This window comes from Sciurus vulgaris (assembly GCF_902686455.1).
Source record: "Sciurus vulgaris genome assembly, chromosome: 7".
In the NCBI taxonomy this organism is placed as follows: Eukaryota; Metazoa; Chordata; class Mammalia; order Rodentia; family Sciuridae; genus Sciurus; species Sciurus vulgaris.
The window spans coordinates 154,861,395-154,883,326 of NC_136467.1; the positions used below are offsets into that span (position 1 = coordinate 154,861,395).

At 50.3% G+C, this 21,932-nt stretch overlaps 1 protein-coding gene across 7 annotated transcripts in view; it reads right to left on the bottom strand.

Moving 5' to 3' along the window:
• The window catches only part of RIPOR2 (RHO family interacting cell polarization regulator 2), a 103,912-nt gene that overhangs the window by 25,868 nt on the left and 56,112 nt on the right, over nucleotides 1–21,932 (bottom strand). For 6 of the 7 annotated variants that reach the window (XM_079147554.1, XM_079147553.1, XM_079147557.1 and 3 more), the window contains exons 3-12: nucleotides 21,751–21,906; nucleotides 20,833–20,911; nucleotides 19,241–19,264; nucleotides 18,085–18,138; nucleotides 15,453–15,602; nucleotides 12,295–12,358; nucleotides 5,131–5,174; nucleotides 3,995–4,120; nucleotides 3,573–3,721; nucleotides 2,234–2,366 (exon numbers count right to left, since the gene is read on the bottom strand). In XM_079147554.1, coding sequence (XP_079003680.1) covers nucleotides 2,234–2,366; nucleotides 3,573–3,721; nucleotides 3,995–4,120; nucleotides 5,131–5,174; nucleotides 12,295–12,358; nucleotides 15,453–15,602; nucleotides 18,085–18,138; nucleotides 19,241–19,264; nucleotides 20,833–20,911; nucleotides 21,751–21,906 — 979 coding nt within the window. Of the gene's footprint in view, nucleotides 1–1,711; nucleotides 1,865–2,233; nucleotides 2,367–3,572; nucleotides 3,722–3,994; nucleotides 4,121–5,130; nucleotides 5,175–12,294; nucleotides 12,359–15,452; nucleotides 15,603–18,084; nucleotides 18,139–19,240; nucleotides 19,265–20,832; nucleotides 20,912–21,750; nucleotides 21,907–21,932 lie in introns of all 7 variants that reach the window. The other variant, XM_079147559.1, reaches the window with a different exon arrangement.

A 21,932-nucleotide genomic window follows, 5' to 3' on the forward strand; every position in this document is an offset into this window, starting at 1 on the left:
TGCCCTGCCCAAGGGACTGACAGTTTCCCAGGGGACAAGTTTACACGGGACATACCCCAGTGCAAGGGACTTGTCCAGGAGGAAGGCCACAGTGGAGCCGCATTGGGTCAGGGCCCTTAAAATGGAGTCATGCCTGGTCCAGGCCCATCCAAGGCTCGACTTGTGAATGGAGCTCTCTGCACACGCACCCAGTACACGCTGACCTCACGCACCTGACCGAACTGGAAAGAAATCCACTCTCCTTTCTAATGGCTTGTGAAACCACTCCCCCTGTTTCCTGAGACTGTCTCCATCCCTTCTACAGAACGGTTTGTTAGAGCACCGATCACAATTCTTGACGAAGGAGAGATGTAATCAACCTCTGCTGGCCCTGGCCCTGGGAGCTGAAGCGGGCATTCCCAAGGCTGCTGAATTCTGTCTCCAGGTCTTGCAATCCTAGCAAGCCCCGAATACACTTCATTTTTCTGTTCTGGACTGGGCTGATTTTACCTTGGCTGACAGAGTGCATAGTGCAACTGAGGCATGTGTCCCAAAATAAGGGTCCCAGCAAGGGGAGAGGTGCTGCCCAAGAGAGGACCGGATCCAGCCTCCATGACAGCGAGAGAGAGGATGGAGGGGACAGGGGCAATGTATGCAAAGATACGAGGTCCTGGAAGGATGTGGCGAGTTGGAAGGACAGCAGGGAGGTAAGAGAGGGGAATGTGGGCCGGGTGAGACAGGGATAGCTGCTTTGGGGATTTCGCATGGTCCCCAGGCTACATGAAGCCATCGAGCTCTAGTGACCTTGCTCCTGTGTAACACACTCTGAAACCTCTACTCCTCCCCAAACCCTCCAACTTCCGGGGTCTGAGTGTGCACGTGCGTTAGGGGGACGGGTGCGTGACGGCTGTGTCCGCTCCACTGCGTTTGAGGTATATTTTCATGCACATTTCCCCATAAATTTTTCTGATTTTCCTCTGAAACTCCAATGGAACTTCCCCTCGTCCTTTCCACCTGGTTTTTTGATTCAATGAATAACATGCAAGTATTCCTATGATAAGGTTGCTAGTAGCCTGAAGACTCCATCTTTTTCTCCCTGAATATTCGAAGATGGCTTTTAGTGTCTGTGAGGAGCAGAATATTCCACGTATGTACAAGTATGCATGTAGTCTCTTGTGACACAACGTGTGATTCATGTGAAGTAGGCTACCTGCTGCACTCCTGTGAATTCAAGGGTTTCTTCTACCACGGCATGAGAGAATGGACATGCTACCAAGACCGACAACCTCTTTAGGAAGACACAGTGCTAGTAGAATTAGTCTAAATCCTTCAGAGACTTGAATGCCAGTCTTTGAAAGGCTGATACTTCTCTAAAATAAAACCTCCTTTGCTTTTAAGGATAGCTGTTGTTTTTAAAAATAAAAATCTTATTACCATGGTTATCTTTGCCACAGTGGAGAAAAATCACAGCACAAAAACAGGGATTATCTAAGGAGGAGTAACACAAGTTGCATGCATAGCCAACCTGGAGAGCAGGACAGAGAAGACAGAGAAGAGACATGCAGAAAGGCATTGGATAGTGGTGGGGGGGAGCGCAGCCTAGCGTGCACAAGCTCCTGGTCCAAGCCCAGTGCTGGAGGGGGACCAAAAGAAGAGACATGCAGAAGCATCATGCAATGAGCCCCCGAAGTCATCGAGTCAAGCACGTCACACCCGGGCAGGCCACACTCACATAGAACTCTAGCATGGCCATGGGGCTCAGGCCGAGGGAGGGCAGGTCCCTCAAAGAGCGGCTGCGGTGCAGCTTGGCAAAGAAAGTGTCTCTGGAGGCACTCAAGACAGACAGCCACCACGGCCTGTCTGTAGAGGCACGCCGCGGGCTCCTCTGAAGTCAGAGCAGGGCGGGGAGTGGGTGGAGAGAACAGGTTACTGCGCCACCCTGGCTGGCGGAGGCGGGCTGGGGCCCTCCCTAGGTCCACTTCTGTCAGTGGCTAATGCTAGACCACCTTTGGAAGCGTCCACCCATTATCATCCAGCAATGGGTAAGACGAGGGAGGGACGGAGAGGAAAGAGGGGGCACCACTGAACCAAAGGCACCAGGGAGGCCACTTCCTGTCACCCCCTGACTGGGGAGACCTGTAAGAATGTGGAGCAGGCACTCCTGAGACTCCCCGCACCGCTGTGGGGCATCGCAAGTGCTGGGCACAAGCACGGCTCAGCCTCGACGTCTCCTCCAGAGTCACGCGGAACTTACGAAGAAGGAGTGGTCTTTGAAGGTGGGTGTCTCCGGGGTGCCCTGGCTGTACATGGACATCCTCCTCTGGAGCGCTGCCGTCTTGTTCCCGGCGCCACCCGAGGAGGGGGTCGTGTCCTCCACGTCGAAGGGACTGCAAAACAGCGGGTCCCCAGGCGGGTCACTGTTAGTCCCTGAGGATGGCAGGAGCACGGGCCAAGAAAGCACCGCCTTGCACCCAGGTCGACTCAAACCTGGGGCGACCGTGGTGGGTTTGGCTGAATGTCGGAAAATAGGCCAAGAGAAGAGAAGGGGGAGCGGAAGACAGAATCGAGACTAGCGCAGCTTCAGGCACGATCAACCTATCCGCCTGGGCGCGTCCGTGTCCTTGTGAGCACTGGACTCGTGGACACACGAGCGCGGGCTCCACAGAACCAGAGGTCGGGAAAGTCTGTGGAAGTTCTCGAGCTCTGTCGGGAGACACTCGAGCAGCTTGAGCAAGGAACAGGCTGCTGTGTGGTTCTGATGAAAACACTCAACAATAACCCCATTCCTTTCGGTAGCTAGAGGCTCCCAAGAGCCTGCTCGCAGGGATGCTGCTGATCACCCTGATGCCCTGGTTGTCCAGCGAGAGTGACTTTGCTCTGTGACATCAGTGGCTGCACTGGAGGAGGCAGAACCCAGCAAAGGCGCTGGCACTACTTCCTGGACAGGCAGCGGGGTCTGGGCAGCTTCCACGCTGACTCTGATGGGAAGGGAAGCCCAGAACCCGCGTGTCCCTGTGTGGCATTTACTCGGGCATGGTCCAGGGACACGGTCCAGGGACACGACATCCAGTGCTGGGAGCTACAGACCTCATCCAGATCCTTCCAGGGGTGGCCCTGGGAAACCACCTCTGCATTCCACAAGAGACAGCTCTTGCCTCGGGACACATTCTATTTCAGTAAAGGACACCTAGAGGGTATTTGCAGTTCTCAAGGGAAGTACGTGCTAAGCAACTGAGATGGCTGGGACCTGCCTGAGGGCAAATCCTCCCTCCCTGGACAGTTTGCTGCAGCTCACAATAGTTTGCTTGGGAGGCGGAGTTCTTGGTGTATCTGTGTGAAGATAGAGAAGAGGGAAGGAGGCAGAGTAAGACGCTCAGTGTGGGGAGAAGGAGAGGTGTGTGGGGACGTGGCCAGCTTATCCACGAGGGCACGTGTCACCCAGTGGGTTGTTGACAGGTGCTCAGGCTGCAGGGCTGACGCTGTGGGTTTGCTGGGTTTGCTCCGACAGACCCCCTGCGGTGCCGATGGCAGCACCCGCCTCAACAGCGGCTGCCAGAGCCGCAGTGCCACGGGAGGACAGAAGGGCAACTTACTACCAGGTGATTTCCAGGTTCAGCTTGATGGTTCCGAGGTCATTGATGTCCACAGCCACCACCTGCGGCCGGGCTGCAAACAGCTCTTTGGTCTCACAGGTCACGCTGCCCACCAGGAGGTGAGTCGCCAGCCCTTTGAGCTCTGTGACCTGGCAGGAAGAGGGGCAGAGGGGGAACCCAGGCCTTCTCTTGTCTTGTTTTCTGAACCAGCTGGTCGCCTGGTTCAGAATCAGACTGCAACCCCAGGGGCTATTTCAAAGGCCCAGCTCTCGGCCGCCCCGCTCACTTTCTCATGAGAGCAGCTGTCCTCCTCACGGACGGTGGGGCAGGAGACTGAGGGGTGGCAGAGGTTTGGGGAAAGGCCCCCCAATAGAGGGTCCTACTTGGCGCCAGGAAGACAAGCGGGCAAGGTAGGTGCTGACCTTGATGGAAATGAACCCCACGACCAGCGGCAGGAAGACGGTCTCCTCCCCGTCCCAGCTCTGCTTGCCGTTGACCTCTATCTTGCCCTTCAGCTTCCACCTCTGCCGGCCGTACTTCATGAAGATCTGGAGCAGACACCACAGGCCTCACACTCACTGCCCGCTGGCTCCCAACACCAAGGCAGAGGGCCAGGCGGCTGGCCCCAGGCATCACCCCCTCCACCCCCTCCTGGTTCCTGGGGAGCTGATGAGATTGGGAAGGGGCACACGGAAGGGGAAGGGCTCTGCCTCCCCAGGACGCGCCCTGGAGGCGCCTCCAGTAAAAGACACGGAGAAGACACAGCCCCGCCCTTGGGCTCCTCCTCTTAGTTCTACGCCCATAGGTCAGCTAGGGACTAATTCTCCAGGGCCCCACCCTGTAGAGACACAAGAGCACATCCCTAAAACCTGCCTAGCATAGAGACCCCCGCCCCTGGGTGACAGCAAGCGGGCAGGACTGTGACCCACTCATGCTCTGGGGCGGGTAGGCTGTCCCCGTCAGGCGGAGGGTGCTGGAGATGGATGGATAAATCATGAGGTGAGGTCCCTGGTGACAGGGAAACAGAAAAGGACTTTGTACTCGGTGGAGTTGGTGTTTATATAGACAGGTCTACATATTCCTCTTTAGTCGTGATATTTAGAATAGGTTGTGATCCTGGATTAAGTCTTAGATCAGGAAAAAATAAAAACTGCTACAAAGTACAGTTTTGGGACACTACTAGCATAATATGAAAGTGGACTATGTGTGAGAAGACAAGAGCCAGAGTGCGCCGCACTGGGAGCTGCGCTCTGCTGGGGGACATCCTTCCACCCTCTGGAGGGCGCCAGGCTGCAGTGCCAGGAGGCGGTATCCCACTCCAAAACAGCGCAGCTAATCGCCACGGCACGATGGCAATAGAGATGCTATGCCGATGTGGCCCATGGTTAAAAAGAGCCAGTCCAGGTGAAGGGCAGATGAGAGGCCTTGCACCCCCCTACAAATCTCATCGGCATAGAATGTTTCTCAAGATAAAAATAAGACACACTCAGGAAGCAAACAAGACCACCAGCGCCAGCCCGCAGGTCTTCAGCCCAACCGTCGGTCAGCAGATACTTACTTCGTACTGGTCTCCAGGGCAGAGGCGCGCAAAGCCAGCCAGACCTGTAGGCAAGCAATTAGGACGTGAGGTGCTGAAAACGTGTCCCCAGAGACTCGGGCCGCATGTGCGAAAATCCAAGTGCAGTGCCAGACTTGGGCAAAGCTCAAGTAACATTCCGGGGTTGTCTGTGTGGAACAGCTTTTTGGGGAATCCCATCTATCATGGTTGGAGAGGACATTCCTTGATGGGCGAGGGGAGAGGGTTTCTGGGGCAGGGAGGCTGTTGGAGGGTGACTTAGAGTCCCAGGCACCTTGGCAGATTCCAGAGTTGGGGTATTCGTGCTGAAAGACGGACTCCGTTATGTACTGTTCCCGTGAACATAAACTGCAGTCTGGTTTCCTTCTGGCTCTAAGATTGGAGACTTCTCCCCGCTTCCCATTTAAGACTCCCCTGGCCTCTCCCAGCCCACTCCTTCCTGTTCCCTCATCCTTTCTACCCAGCACACTGAGGCCACCATCTACTGCATTAGGAAATTGCCCAAATGGGCCGTCATTTACATGCAACTAGTGATTAAGAAGATAAATCAAACCAGCCGTCTGCTCGCCAACAACCTACACCCGCGGTGGGGAGAGGCGACTTCCCTGTCCCGCACCTTCCAGCAAGCCATTCCTAAACGGGGGCGCCTTCCGGCAAGCCATTCCTAAAAGGACACGCCCCGTCGGAGGCTGGTGTGATCTCTGCCTGGCGCAGCTGCAAAACCGGGTCTTGACAGACTACAGGGCCCATCCCGGGACAGCCCTGGGGTGCTGGCTCTGGCCGGTTCCCTTCATTCTTTCTATGGACATCTACTGAAAGCTCGCTGTGTGTGAGGGTCTGAGACAGTCACTGGGGTGATGACTTGGAGATCAGGAGAGGCTCACAGGCCCCACCGTGTGGAACAAAGCCTAGTCAAAGCCCACAGGAGTGAAACGGACAAGACCCGTGGGCTGGGAGATGGACTAAAGCGGAGCTCCTTTCTGTCTTCCTACCAGCTAGCCCGCTCTCATTTATCTAGCTCCAGTTTCTTCACCTTTAAGATAGAGATAACCATGTCCACCTTATAAAATGGTTGGTGAGAAAAAGAGATGGCATCTGGCACACGGTAGGTGCTTAGAATGTGAAAATGTTTCATGCCCATGTATTGAGCACATGGTGTACACTATTCATTTAAAAGATGTCATCTCTCCATGCACAGTGGCACATGCCTGTAATCCCAGTGACTTGGGAGGCCAAGGCAGGAAGATTGCAAGTTTGAGGGCAGCTTCATAACTAAGTGAGGCTTGGTCTCAAAATAGATAAATAAATAAAATAAAATAAAAAAATAAAAGGGGATGTATCTCAGGGGTGGAGGACACCTGGGTTCAATCTTGAGCACAAAACAAATAGGATCCCCAGCAAATTAATATCCATCAGGAAAGCAAATAGCAAAGAAGTAATGGTAAAAGATCACTGCTTTTTCTTATTTTGTGTGTTTATGAGAATGTATTCCTTACATGATTAAAATTAAAAATAAAAAGAGAAAGACTAGACTGCCTTTCACTCAATGTAGGACAGCCCCATGGAGGAAAGCAGCAGAACCTCATCGCAGCCAGACCAGGGCCTCCCTCTAAGACAGGTGAGGCTGAGCGAGTGGGCGGGTGCCCTCCACCATCATTGTTTTTCTTTTTGGGAGGTGCTAGGAATTGGACGCAGGGCCTCAGACATGCTGGGCAAGTGCTCTACCACTGAGTGACACTCCCAGCCCACAATGGCATTTCTTGAACGCCTACTGTGAGTCAAGCATGAGTGATGGGGTGGGGAGGGAGGCAGGTGAGTCTGAAAATTTTAATCAAGGAACTAAAATCCAATAGAAACCAGAAAAAAAAAAAAAACCTGTCACTTTTTAACTTTCTGATTAATAAAATTTGTGATAAAAATTCCAATTAAAAAGTCAGTACAGGTCAGGTGAGGTGGTGCATGTCTGTAATCCTAGTAGCTTGGGAGGCTGAGGCAGGAGGATAGAGAGTGCAAAGCCAGCCTCAGAATAAATGAGGTGCTAAGCAACTCAGTGAGACCCTGCCTCTAAATAAAATACAAAATAGGGCTGAGGAATGCAGCTCAGTGGTTAAGTGCCCCCGAGTTCAATCCCCAGTCTAAAAAACAAAACAAAACAAAACAAAAATTCAGTACAAATGTTTGCAGTGAACTTTTAATAAAAAGTAATATTTATAATTTAAAAATGAGGCAGGATGCAAAGTGTTATGCAGAGTCTGATCTCAACTATACATAAATGTATCCAAAGGAACAAATCTAGAAAAACTGCCCAACTCTTAGAAAGAACTATCTCTGGATGATGGAATCAGGGAGAAAGTTAAATATTTGACAATAAGTTGTAACTTCTATTTGATTTGTAAAAGATCATGTAATTAATTATTTTCTAACAAATAAAAAAAGGATATAAAAGAGCCAATAACACATTGGTAGTCAGCATAAACATACAAAAAAGGCAGGTTGGATATTTATGATCATTTTAACAAAGTTTAGCACTGAGTGGAGTAATTGTGTGATTTCAATTTATGGCATATATTTCTCAATGTTTTAAAAATTATAAGGCACTGCTTTTCAAAATGTTATTACAAAAATTCAAGAAGACCCAAACATCCCATTTCAGTTTATCCATTGACTTCGCAGTTGCAGCCTGAGAGGAAATGATTTTGATGATCTGGGGAAAAGAGCCCTGTGATTCTTAGATCCTTGACACACCAAAGATGTCCAAACAACAAACGGATCCCTCCTCCTCTGCCTCCTCACCTTGACATTTACAACCTTCGCGTTCTGGGTTCTTTATGCATTCAGCATGATTTTAGCCATGTGGAGATGACGGGGATGGTGTCACACAAAATACCTTTCCTTTTACCAAGAACAAGTTGTGACTCCACATGACCCAGCCTGCTGATGCATAGGGCCAGGTTAAGACAGCACAGGGCCAGAGAGGCCCCAAAAGACCTGCTGTTGCCAGCAGCCATCAGTAGGTGGCAGCAACTCGCCAGCTTGTCAAGTCTACCCAGCCAGCTGGCCCATTAGAACAGATTTTATTAACAGAAGGTGGCCAGCCACTTAAGAAGACTTACTGAATTAGAGCAGAATTAGAGAAACCCATTCTCACTAATAATTTGGGGCACTTAGTCCTTTAAAAAATACTTCTGAAGGAAAGCATAATCGGCTGCCTTTCATAAATCCAAGGCTTGACATGTTAATTCTAATAAAAATCCAAAGTGCTTTTAAAGAAAAGCCTGCAAATTAGTTTGGGATTAATTCACTGCCTGTTTACCTGTGCAATTACAATAGAAGCTTGGTTCAAAAGAAGCTGACCTCCCACGGTTGCTAGATAAAGGTGAGGAAAGGGGAAAAAGCTTTCATTTTCCCCCTTTCAATATTGCCCCAAATTTCATATCTGAAGACCCTAACGGAAAGGAAAGAAGGTACACAGTGATAACGTTTTCTTACATAATCCAAGGCCTGAAAGCGCTCCCTGGAGCTGCTGGTAGAGACACCACAGGGGCTCTGCTTATAGCAAGGACGCAGCCTGGCAATGGTAGGGGGCTTGGTCCAAGTTTCCTCAGCTCTCCCTGTGCAGCAGGCGCCCTGCGAAGTGGCAGTGGCAGCTGCTGAGCCCCAGGCCGTAGGTCCTGGCATGCTCTGGCAGGGGCCTACTGCACTCCCAGTGGGGAAAGCTGAGTGCTTTTCCTGCAGTTTGGGCACTGCTGTTGCACTATCTGGGAAGTTTTCCTTAGGACCACCCTGAGTCCTTCCGGTTGAGGCTTGCGTGGGATGAGTGTGGGGACCTCATGTCCACGTGCGTCCTCTCCTACCCTCCGCGTGTTTCCCTGTGCCCACGTGTTGCTGACATACCGGCCCTTCCATAGCCTCAGCTGCAACCCAGGAGCTGCAAGTGCAGGCGCCCACCTGGTGGCCTTTGCTCAGACACCCATCTGCCAGAGAGTGCTTTCCACCGCCTTTCCTGCTTCTCCCACACACACCATGACCTTCCTTCCTGGGAATCACTCCTCCTGCCCAAGGAGAACAGCACTGTACTGCCAGTCAGGGCTTCTCTTCCGGCCTTACTGATTTACTGACCAGCTCTCTGGAGGCCTGACTGGCCTTAAAGCTGTGGGGGACAGCACAAACTTCAGGACACACATGCCAGAAACTTAATTAGCATGAAGTCTTGGGGAAGAAATGTTTCCCTAAGGAACACTCCATCCTGGTCCCAGTGTGGGAGCTAGCGCTCTCTCCCGGGGCTTTCCCAGAATTCCAGAATCTGGCCCTGGAGAACTGCCCACATCTCCTCCCAACAAACACTTCTGCCACATGAGTCTTCCTGGCTCCTTCTCCCCCCACCCCTCTCCTTCTTCTCCCCCCACTCCTTCTCCTTCTTGGAACTGGGGACTGAACCCCGGGGAAAATCTACTGCTGAGTTACAAACCCAGCCCTTTTTAATTTTTATTTTGAGGCAGGTTCTCAAGGAGTTGCAGAGTCCAGCCTTGAGCTGGTGAGTCTCCTGCCTCAGCTTCCTGAGTGGCTGGGGTTGTAGGCATGCACCACCAGGTCTGTCCTGCCATCTTTTTAAAGAAATTTATTGTTGGTTCTTTTAGTTATCTATGACAGTAGAATTCATCTTGCTATGATCAGGTCCTGTCATTTTGATCAGCTTCCCTTCCTTGGTGCGTGCTATTCCAGTCCCGCTGGTTCTACTTCATGGGTTACAGGGGAGGCCTCCCTCCTCCTCCCCCACTTAGCCTCCCCCAGGCTTCCACCGCCATCTGGTTATGCTATGGGTCCAGCTGGTCATTTATTCCATTGAATGAAGCACACTGGCTGGCTCAGTAGCTGCTGAGGAGCTCAGGCCAGGGGCCACTCACGAGGTGCCCAGGAAGCACTTGCTCCATGTGGATGTCACCCAGGGTCTCCCCCCACCCCCAGCAGCTGTCACTGTGGGTTGGGGTGGGGCAGAAAGGGAAGTGGGGAAGGGTGTGGTGGGAGGAAGTTAGGGTTGCCAGGTCAGAGTATTAGGCAACAGCTTCAGTTTGTGGCTGTGTGTTGGGGTGGTTATTTTTTACCAGAACAAGTAACATAAGAAAACCACCATGGCAAAGATCTAGGATTTCTTGGCAGCAGGCAGGCCTTCCCTTGTCCCTTCTGCAGAGAGGGGAGGTTTCCATGGGGCATTACCCTCCAAAGGCTGCATGGATGTGGCCTTTGGCTTTTGTGTTAGATTAGGAAAGCAGAGGTAACAGAAGTCTATCAGTAAAAAAGCGGTCAGCTTCATGTCTGAGAGAGGACCCGGATCCAGGTGGGAGCTCCGCCAGCCCACCAGGAATGGAACTGAGGGAGGGAGGGAGGGAGAGGGAGGCAGAGCTGAAGCAGTGCTGGTAGCAGCAGGGTGGTTACCCCCAGGGGTGGTAGGGCCCCAACACTACCCACAGTGTCGACCAGCTCTGGGGGTGGGGCAGCTCCCTCCCTCCACTCTCAGGGTGCCAGTGTGGGGTGGGGGTCCTCCCCCAGCAGGGACCACCCTTTGAGCAAGAACTTCCTCACAGTGTGTGGCTGGGTGGGGGCAGCAGGAGCCAAGAGCCAGAGTTCAGTTTCAAGTTCAACACCGACTGGCTGTGTGACTTCCGGGATCAGTCACTGAAGCTCACTGGGCCTCACTTCCCATCTAAAAAATGATAAAATTTCCCTCTCGCCAAATATTGAAGCCTCGGGTAACAGCATCAGAAAAGGGAGCCACAGGGTTCTCCCTGTGCAGCGAGCGGCTGGTGGCAGCGTAGTGCCTGACTGTGTTTCCCAGCTGCAGCAGCATCCTCAGAGTTCAGACCATCCGCTGGGACCCCACCCCAGTGCCATGCACTCTGACTTTCGGCAAGGGGCCCCAAGGAAGAGAACAGAACCGAAACCTGGGAAGGTGCAGATGCCCAAGGCAGCAGTGTTCTGGGTTCCAAACCCCGAAGAGAAGCAAGCAGCACCTGGGGGGCTGAGGCCAGGCCTTCCTGTTCCAGGTGTACACTCGGGCTCTCGCAAGCCCACTCAGCGTGACGCGCCTCCCGAGGTCGATGACGCACGTGTACATGTGTACACGAAGCTCTCCTGTTGAGCACTTTTAAAAAGTCTCCCTCCTTTACTTCCTTAATTGCAGAAAGTAGACAAGAGGGTGATTAAATCCCCATTAGAACGCAGGGATCAAGCTGCTTAAAAAGCCCAGGAGAAGAAAGAAGTAGGAGCACCAGCCCCGCCTGGCGGTGGGAAATGGACGTCCTGTGGAGCAGCTCAGGCACAGGCCTGGCCCCTGAACTTTGCATCTGGTGACACCTGTGTCCCTTTGAATCCCTTTCTGTTCTGAAGATGCTGTGGTATAAATCAGTAATGCTTCTAGACTGGAACTTTCTGGAACAGATGCCACAAAGTCACAGTCCTCCACGACGAAATGATTGACAGGTAGTTTACAGATGCATGGAATAAAGGGACCATGCAGAGGCCAACAGGCAGGTCTGGAGGGAAACATTTGCACCAAAGGGGCTTCTCCCAGCCCACGGCGGAAAAAGAGGGCATGGATTTGCTTCAGATTAAAGGAAACCTAAAAGATGTACCCAGCTACTAATCAGGATGCATGGTCCTGATCCTGATTTCAGCAAACCGACCATAAGAAGCATTTTATAAGACGACTGGGGAAATCGGATGATGAAGTGGGTCAACATCAGGCCTGCTGACTGTTAGATGTGGAGATGGGACAGGACTCAGCACTGCAGCCCTAAGAGGGCCCTGTTCTCTAAGAGAAGCAACTGAAGCCTCCAGGGCAGCCTGACAGAACTGGGTTTCATTTCATCAAAGGACTGCTAATTCATCAAAGGGAAAACAAAGGCAAGAAAACAGATCAGGCAAAGATGTGCTAGTTATTAAATCCAGGTGATGGCTTTATGAAGGTTCATTGTAATGTTCTCTCCACCTTTGTGTGTGTTTGAGGTTCTTGGATAATGAATGCACTTTTTAAGTCTGAAGGCGAAGACTCAGGAGAAGCATCGATATACTAACACCGTGGGTAGGGCTGAGCGTGGGCAGCAGTCTTTGCAAGGAAGCAAGAGCATTTCCCTGGCAGGAAAGCATTACCTTTCATCTTGATGGAGAACTCCCCCAGCAGACCCTCCAACTCCGCTTCGATGGCGCACATATTCTGTGGGGCAGAAAGCAGAGGGGCATCAGAGTGGGTTTCCTTCCATGCACTTGAAGCACAGGTCATTTTAATAGCTCGGCAGCCCCTGCATGAACTACAGGAGTCCTTTACCTGCTCTCCAGGAGTGGCACAGCACAGCCTTTGAAACGTTCTTGCCAAATGTTTAACCTGAGGCTAACTGAGACATGGAGGCACTGACGGATGAACAAGTTAAATTATACCCCAATCAGACAAATCCAGAATGTGGGACAGTCTCTTAGAACTGGCTTGAACTAAATCAATCTATTTATCTATCTCATGGGGAAACAAATTCTAAAGAAAGGATAGAGACATAGTAACCAATTGCAACCCCTTTACCTTGATTACAACCTGGTTTGAAAGGTAAGCAAATAAACTAAAATAGCTATAAAAGGCGTCAGTGGGGGAAATCAGAGAAATCTGGAAGTGGACACGATGTTGGATGATTCTACAGCATGGCTGTCAGTTTTCTTAGTTGCAATGGAATGTGGTCATGCTGAAGAGACACTGTTACCATTAAGACATCCACGGCCCCTGGGTTCAACCCCCAGCACCGCAGAGAGAGGGAGGGAGAGAGGGGGGAGAGAGGTGCAAGCTTAGAGTGCTCGAGTCATCCATTCTACAATATACGTATCTGAAAGCATAATGCTGTATACTGTACATGAAGTTTTTACTTATCAGTTAAAAAGGTTTTTAGGAAGAGATCCATGCTAAAATACTTATGAAATGAAATGTCATGAGATCTTATTCTGGAGTGACTTGGAGGAAAGACTAGTCCTATGAGAGGTGACAATGTCGAGACGTCACCCAGGGAGCTCTAGGCACAGGCATCTCGTGCTTGCTGCACTGGTCTTTCAACTTTTCCACAGGTTTAGATTTTTTGTTAATAAAATTTAGGGCAAAAAGAGCACAGGAACTCAATTCTGCCAGAGTGAGTGAGGCAGACCTGCTGCAATGCTACAGCACCCCAGAAACGGCTCCCGGGTCTGGTGAGGTCCTCCCCTCACACTAAGGGTGAGAGAAGTGAGACAGCAGGATCCACGGGGCCTGTGGTGGGGCACCCGACTCCATGTCCCACCTCCCCAGGGTCTGAGGACCTGACAGAGCAAACAGAGTGGGCAACTCAGACGGAAGAGCTGCAGGGTCTGTGTCCCCAGGGAGGCCCCTGTGCAGCTGAGCCTGGGCCCACCTCTGCTCTGCCCAGCAGCACCTCCATCGCAGTCCCCGGGGGTGCCTTTGGGCTTTTCCCCAAGTAGCTCCTCCATGGATGCTGGGCTGGGGAGGCCAAGGCGTGAGCAGGGCCTCCCAGGGAGCACCGACTGGGATTTTGAATTCTGGGTGCGGAGGACACCAGGAGCCTTGTGTGGGGCCAGGGCCTCTGATTCTCATTTGTTCCTTAGTTCTGCTCTGGATGGCCACTTTCATGGGATGCAAAGAGGAGGGCCTGCCTTTTGCCTTGCAGGGGCTCGGGGCCTCATAGAGCAACGAGTACTTCAAAGTTCAGAAAAGCAGGTCTCAGCGGTGTGACCATTTGCCTCTCAGGGCCCCGGGCTCTCTGGAAGGAACAATGTCTGGAAACACCCGTGTCCTCGTGCCCGCAGGATTGCCACCATCATCTGAGACACTTGGGAGGCAGCTCGGCTACCTGTCAAAGGCATCATGCTCACAGTTCTCTGCCACCCCACCCACGCAGCTGTCCATGGTCCATGACCATGGCCACACATGCAAGTCCTCAACGCCTTCTGGCCCTGCACCCTCCGTAATAAAAGCCTGGCTTCTGTGGTTGCAGAGCATACGCCACAAGAGGGTCAGAGAGGTGTGTAGCCCTGTAAGTCCTGGATGCCTTCCTACTCTAAGGCAGTCCTTCCTTTCGCTGAAATTGAGCACCGCATCTTTGAATCTGTGGGCAAAGTCGCAAAGCCATGCCCTGGCACCTGAGCCAGGCTGGGTGTTTCTGAAGTGCCCTCTGTGTGCTATGAGCAGCCTCTATAATTGGGAACTGCTGTTTTGATGTGAGAGGCCTATAGAAACAGGTCTCAGGAACTAGGAGTGCTTCTGAGCTGGGGGTCTCAACCTCTGGTCCCATACATTTGGATGGGCGGGTGGGAAAAGTCACATCCTTAGTTCCACTAAACTCTGCCTAAAATTTGCCACATCCCCATGCCATAAATGTAGAAATAAGCCACAGCCGTATCAGTTGTACAGTGTGTGACCTTGACACCAAGATAGCAGGCACACGTTGGTGTCACATTATGTACTACAGATAACTTTAAGCATATATATTTTTCACTGCCTCGAAATCTTAGTAGCTATTAGTATTAACAGAGCAATAGCATCATACTATACCACACGTGACTTTTAAAATATTTTGACAACTGTATTGACAATATTGAAATAACTTTTTCAATGTATAATTTTGTTCTTTGAATTCCTATCCTATTCAGGCATTGAAAACATTGTTTGGAAAAGGGAAGTTTAGGCAAGAAGGGCCCTGCTCTAGCCTGTAAGAGTGGGCAGCACAGGAGGTGTGCACAAAGCCGTCTCGAAGCAGATGCCCAGCCTGGGGCTTGTCTAGCATGCCCTGGTCAGGCCAGGCCAATGACTTCATTCATGAAATCAGATCTCTGAATAAGGACCCAAGGGATACTGAGAAGTGCAGTCTTAATAATTCAGTCACTTCGTCAAGGACACTGGTATCGGGTGACCCAGGAGGGCTTGGCCCCAGACCCAGGCGCTCACAACAGCACACTTGTCATGGCTCTGTGGCTTGTCTCCTGGAAGATAAACATGGCCCTCACACACAGAGCTGTAGGCAAGAGCTTTACTGACACCCAGTGCTGACCCCGCAGCAGTCGCCGGGTCACAGGGGTAAAGCGAGGTCAGAATGTTCACTAGAATATTTGGACGTGTATGGAAGTGACAAAGAGCACTGTTGCTTGCTTATATTTTTCGGGCTGACCATGACATGATCTGTCTGGGGAGTGGAGGGAGTGAGGGTCCCCGTTTGCCCTGGTGGCCACTGGGAGGGCCCGACCAGGTGAGGGCTGGTGGAGAAGCGGGTGGTAGGCACACGCACCTCCGTGTACTCTTTGTAGCTCCGATGGATCTCGGACAGACTCTCCCGGGCGGCCTTGCTGGCCGGGGATGCTGCGAAGGCCTGCTTCATCTTGCTGGCCCCATCTTGGAGGCGGCGCTGGATGCAGTAGGCTTCATACAGCTCGTCCACCTGCCAGGGTCCAGCAGAAACGCAGACAGTCAGTGTCCGTCAGGCTGGAGGAAGTCGCGTGGGGCAGTCAGGAGCTTCCGGACTTCGTATTTCTGGCCTCCACAAGGAGAACCTTGTAGACATGTTATTTTTTTGAACAGAGACCAATCACTTGTATTTTTACTATGGTGACCGTTTTCTCTCTCAACAAAGATCTCACTCTGATCCTGCTTTCTAGTTCACAACCCTGTGTCTTTTGGGGGGCTGTCATTGAAATTGTTTAAAATTACTCTGGCTGGGCTTGCTGGTCTGGGGTGGACTCAGTGAGCTGCACCTCTGGGACAGGTGCCTCTGTTGGTGGAGCAAAGGGCTGGAAGGAGTTTTAGCTTCAGTCCTATGGTGAAAACTGTCGCATACGACCCACCAGCTTATCTTAAGGTGACCTACACATCCAGATTCAGCATTTTATTAAAAACAATCTTTTGTTTAAAGTCTTGGCTCAATAATTAGAAAAATAATTTATTAAATGGTTAAGATAGAATTTAATTGTTAAAATGTATTCAATGGAAACATAAGAACTGTGATCTCTTATATACAAATCATACCACAATTCAAAAATACGTTGAAAAAATGGACACGACCCCCCCCCCCTTACTACACTGTGCTTCTTGTGGTAACAGACCCTCTTAAAATGACTCGTCACACTAGGCAGACACACCTGACAACCATTTCATGCTCCAAAGGCAGTGCTTCTCTATCAGCCCAAGGTGACTTGACCTGGGTGTCTATGGGCACAGAGGGGGCAGAGGCCAGGGGTGTGACCACTCGGCCCCTCTCACAGAGGACAGCCGCACAGTCCTATGAATGTGTCCTCAGGGCCGAGCCGGAAAACGTCCTGGTCATTCCCATGACGTCTGCAGTCTTGACCCAGCCACAGTCACCGCGTAATTGTCAGGCAGACAACACGACCAGCTGGGCATGGGCAGAAGCACGTGAAACCTGCCACTTCTGAGAGACGGTTACCTGCCGACCATGATGTGGGCCTTCACTCTGGCATGAACTTTGTTTCCTCAGACAGGTGGCTTATGCCATAGATCAGAAGCTGAAATGTGAGCAGCAACTGTGTTTCACCCCGAAAGGTGACTGTCTGAAAGACAGTCAGAGTTCAAGATTCCTCTCTATTGCTACTTATTTCCAGGATTCACTCAACTCTGCTGAGAGGAATCCCTAAACTCTGAATATGTTCCATGGACTCATCTCTGATTAAGAGGGAGCTGAAAGACTCAGGAGCTGGTTGGATCTCTTGGTGGGTGACTGGCGCACAGTGTGGTTCCTGTGCTTTAAAACTAAGCTGGGACTCTCCTGCTGAGCGTGGGGAAGTGCTGATGCCCAGGCCCCATTCTGGTCCAGGAGGTTGGGGCTGGGCCAGGGATCTGAAAGGTTAAAAGAACACCATGGGTGTTCTGATCTAGAGATCCCCAGACAACTTCTAGAAACAGTGTGTTGATACCTCTTCCAATGTAGCCAGGCAGGTCCCTTCTGATGGATACCATTGCTTTATTTATTGAGTTTGGCAGAAATAAAAGCAACTTCAGATGTGCCCAGGTAATAAATATCTTTCAAAGTGGGAACACACACATACATCACATTCAAGTTTCAAGCCAAAAGTAATCTTGGGATCAGCTAGGCTGGATATGTGCACCTCCCCAGCCCCATTTCACTGAGAGGAAAAGCGAGTTCCACGCAGGGACAGAATGAGTGGGCAGAGCTGAGGGCGAGTCCAAGGCTTCTGACTCCTAGCAGGGAGACCCACTAAGATCCTCCAGGCCTTCCACTGGTAAGAGAGGCTGATTGGTGTGGGTGAAAACAAATTGCTAGTGGTTGTGATATGTCCCCAAAGGGGAATCTCTAACTGGCATTGATGATACCCCATAGCGTCCAGAACAAAGGGGCGACAGGCCTGTCCATCATACTAGTATCTCTAGGGTTCAGGGCTGGATGTCAGAGATGTTGAGACCAGGGCATATGAATGGAAGAAGCTTGAGAAGAGTTTGAGAAATACTGAGGCAGGCACATGGGCAGAGCCTTTAAACAACTGCAAGTCTTCAGGGAGGAGCTGATGGGATGCCAGGCTGTACATGGGACTGGAGTGTGAAGTCAGACAGGGGGAAGTTTTTGAAGGGGCCAGTTTGAGCCCATCTTATGTCTATGCATACCCCGCTGAGCCTATGAGTTCTCCATCAGCCCTGTGAGTGCCACACAGGAAGCAGGCCTTCAGGAGAGACCAGGACGCAGTAGAGCCAAACCGTGCAGGGCTCTCAGGCTCTGGGCTCTCACTGCCCACCTCTCTGCTGCTTGTTGTAGGCCTTAATTGCTAAGCAGCTTAGGAGTCAACTGGGTAAGAAATTCTGCTTGGTCTAGGTGCTACGCTCAGGCCAAAGGTCCACTGATCAGTCACTGAGAGCTGAAAACCAGGAGCAAAGACAATGGGCACTTCCATTACCTTACTAATGTGAAACTCCAGGCGCCTCATGTATCTCTCGATCGTTTTGATTTGCTGGAATTAAAAGAAGTTTGAAGAAGTACAGTCACTCACAATTCAAGTGATTTAGGTTTGTGAGAAAGAATATTTCTTTTTGTTATCTCATGCAAAAAAAGAAAGAAAAACAGCCAATGCTGTTTCTTCTCTCCCATTTTTGTTGCTATTTTGGAGATGCTCTAATATCAATTTGAAAAATATTTTTCAAAATATCAGATATTCTAAGGTGAAGTTGAGTTAATTATTGTGACCTTTGTGTTCAAGGTCAGGGAGGGCGACCCATGGAAGATGTCGGATTTCTGGCAGGATAGTGACAAGCTGGACTATATTTAAATATTCTTATAAGATATTCTCTCTGTGCCACAATGGGCTTTTCCCCTTCACATTTGAGCATCCAGGAAGTTGGGATGCACTTCATAATTGTCACTGGCCAAAGGCAGGTTGCTGCCTATGTGTGCTCGTAGAGAATTAGCATGGATCATGTGTCACCTCTGAGTTAGAGATGTCATTGTTTTTCTATGCACTGAGTTTAATTGCCCTTAAATATCTTCAGAAAGAATTTACTGTGATTCATCATTGAAATAAAATTATTGTGTACATAGAAAGGTGTGGCTACAGAGCAACTCCTATGTAGCTAAAAGGAAGGAAAGAAAGAAATCCATGTCTAAAACAGCATGAAAAGGTTCTGACAGGGCAAAATACAGATTTTAAGTGAAAAGAAAGAACTGTCCAAGTTTAACTGGAATCATTTTTATTTTCTTAGTGGCACATAAATTAATGTTGCATTTTCTAATCAAAGAAGTCTTAGCTATGATCAAGTGTGGTAGTTAATATTTAAAGACTGTCCAGCTAAAAGCTCCAAAACTTCGAAAGTCCTCTAACTTATCAAAACCTGGGAAGACCCTACAATACGGCAGCATTTCTATGGAGGTGACCCTGAACACTTTTTTGAATCTGCAGATCATGATGTTTATCATGCTTATTAGACAAAAGCATGAATTTTTCCACGATTAGAAAAATACCTGGTTCTCTAAGTTTTTACTGCCCTCGGGTCTCTCATGAATACCTCAAGGACTCAGTTTTATCTTTCAAAAAAACCCCAACAAGAACCATCACTTACCTTGTCTAAGTCATACAGCACACCCTAAAATAAAAAAAAAAGAATTATGTAAATTAAAACATATCTTCTTCAAAAATGTCACCAACATTAATAGTTCAGCCTGCATTTCCACATTAGCTTGAAAGACAATGATCAGTCCTGCAAGATTTTACTGGGAGTTTGACATTCGCATTAAAAGTGTTAAAATCTGATTATTTTAAATACGGGTAAAAGTAGTTTAAAGAGTGAATATCTGTTTGCCCTGAGTTCCCAGAACTGTACCCAGTTCTCTCCGACTCTTGGGGTATTTGGGGTTTTCTTTTGCCTCCATCACTCCTCTCCCATGCATTGAGGGGTATGTGGATTCATGCTCATTTTTAAAGTCTTAAAAAATGAGTGATGACAGGCTGGGGTGCAGTTCAGAGGCACAGCACTGGCCTAACATGTGAGAGCTCTGGGTTCCTTCCCAGCACCATGAAAGAACCAACAAAAATAAAAAGTGATATTAACATGAAATGTAACAATGGTATATATGTTGAAAAAATACTTGCCTTGCTGTTTAGACAAATAAAATTGGTACTTCAGAAGCATTCCTGAGGGTGGAGATAATGCTTTTCACTAATTGTTTTTCATGCAAGCTCATTTCCTGTGTGCTCGCAATATCACAGTATAATTGGTGCTCCGTCCCTATGTCCTCCAGCTGAAGGCTTTTTATGGCACATGAGGTCCTGGTGGAAGCTCCTCCACCCATTCTCCATTGTTCTCCAGAAGGCCCATTGGCTGCCATCTTGGATACTCAAGGGCATCCAAGAAGGGTGAAGGCCATCCCACAGGGAGCCCCAACCATGGGGTGATTTATAAAACACTAGTAGAAAATAAAAGCACTTAATCTTGGTAACACCTTTAACCTGGGAGCCTTTGAGAAGGACAATACACATTTTAGCCCATCTCCTAAAAAGGTAAAGGACAAATTTTTTCCATGTATAGCTGCACCTCTGAGGCACATGTGGTCTTTCCTCAGGTTTTCTGATGCCTTCCAACATTAAGGTAAAATAGCGTTAGTAGCGAGCAAAATCATTTACACTAGCGTAGGCATCAGGAATACTTTTTCAACCAGACAAGTGCTCACAGATGCACTAGGATACAGGAAGTTTCCAGCACGATGTTCAATGGGCCAGTCCGAGGACTCCTCTGACCTCTCAACCCAGTTACCTCCTGGGGCCTCTCTCACTCCCTGGCACCACTGAGATATATATTTTTTTAAAATTGGTGATAAATGTTCTAGTTCCTGAATTCTGAATGCACTAACACCATGCTAGGAAAACTCCACTTTTTCCTTTCCTTACAGTATTTGGGGGCTGGGAGGATTTAGGGGATTTCTCATAAAGTGTGTTCCTGATTATAAGCATGCTTGGAAAATGCTGAGAACCTTGGGAATAGACCACTAAGAGGAAAATGCTCTTCTTCCTTCTGAGACACACAAGAGCAAGCAGGTGGTGGCACCTTGCCCCTTGGATCTGCTTTTCTTCAACACTCCTCCCTCCCCATCCAGCAGGGAAGATGCTAAGCCAGAACCCCACGGTGGGAGCTCGCTCACCACTGGGGAAACCTACCAGGCGTGAGTTTCTTTTCATGTCTCTTAGCTGAGTCGTCAGCTTGTCCAGCTCTGTCTGGTGAACATCCAGATACTCACTGCAAAGACAAGACGTCGCTGTGAACTGTCACTGCTGGACGACTGCCGTGGCCGCTGACCTTCTCCTCTTGACTGGGGGTCAAGAACTGAACCTTGGCTGGGGCGTGGCTCAGTGGCAGAGCGCTGGCCTACATGCGGCAGGCCTGGCTTCCAACCCCAGCTCTGGGAAATGAAAGAATCTGAACACCGTGCGTCAGGGGCCTTCTACCTTCCCAGTCTTTGAAAGCTCTAGCAATTGCATCCGATCCTGTCCAGGTTATCAGAAAGGACCGCACGTCTGACAGTCGGGAGATGAAGAGCCCTGGCGGGGACGCGAGGCTCCCGTGGTGGGTCCTGACTCTCAGACTCCTGTGAGCACAAGGCTGAGATGCCTCACGACAGGCCAGGCGATCTCACTCTGGGCACAGTCCCTGCAACCTGCTCAGGGAGGTCTGAGAAGCCCTCTGCGCCAGCCTCGGACGGTCAGCCTGTGCGCACTGCGGCCTCGAGACCCACACGGCCGCGCCCCTGGGCGAGGACGGCTGGGGTCTCCCTCCGCGTGGAGGATGGGACATGAACCCCGACCTGCCCCGCGTCTCCAGGATCATCACAGCTTCCCAGAGCGGAGCAAGAATGACACACCCACTAAGGAAGCAGCCTTCCGGAAGTGACCTCACGGGCTGGCTCCCTCCCGGAAGTGACTTCATGGGCCAGCTCCCCTCCCAGAAGTGACCTCACGGGCTGGCTCCCCTCCCGGAAGTGACCTCACGGGTTAGCTCCCCCACCCTCCTCTGGTCCTCTTAAAGAAGGCAAGGGTCCCCTTCTCCGCCGAGGGCCTGGTCAGGGCCAGTGCTCTTACTCGAGTCCCTTTTTCAGGGCCCTGTAGACCTCCTCCACCCTCTTAGGCTGCGGCTCTTTGGGAGGGTTGTTGTTTTTGTGTCCTAAGTTGTGCATTTTCTTCAGTTTGGCCTGGGGCTTCTTGAGAGCTGAGGAATTTTCAATGAAGGAGTTACACCTACAGAAAGAAAAGAAAAGAGATTG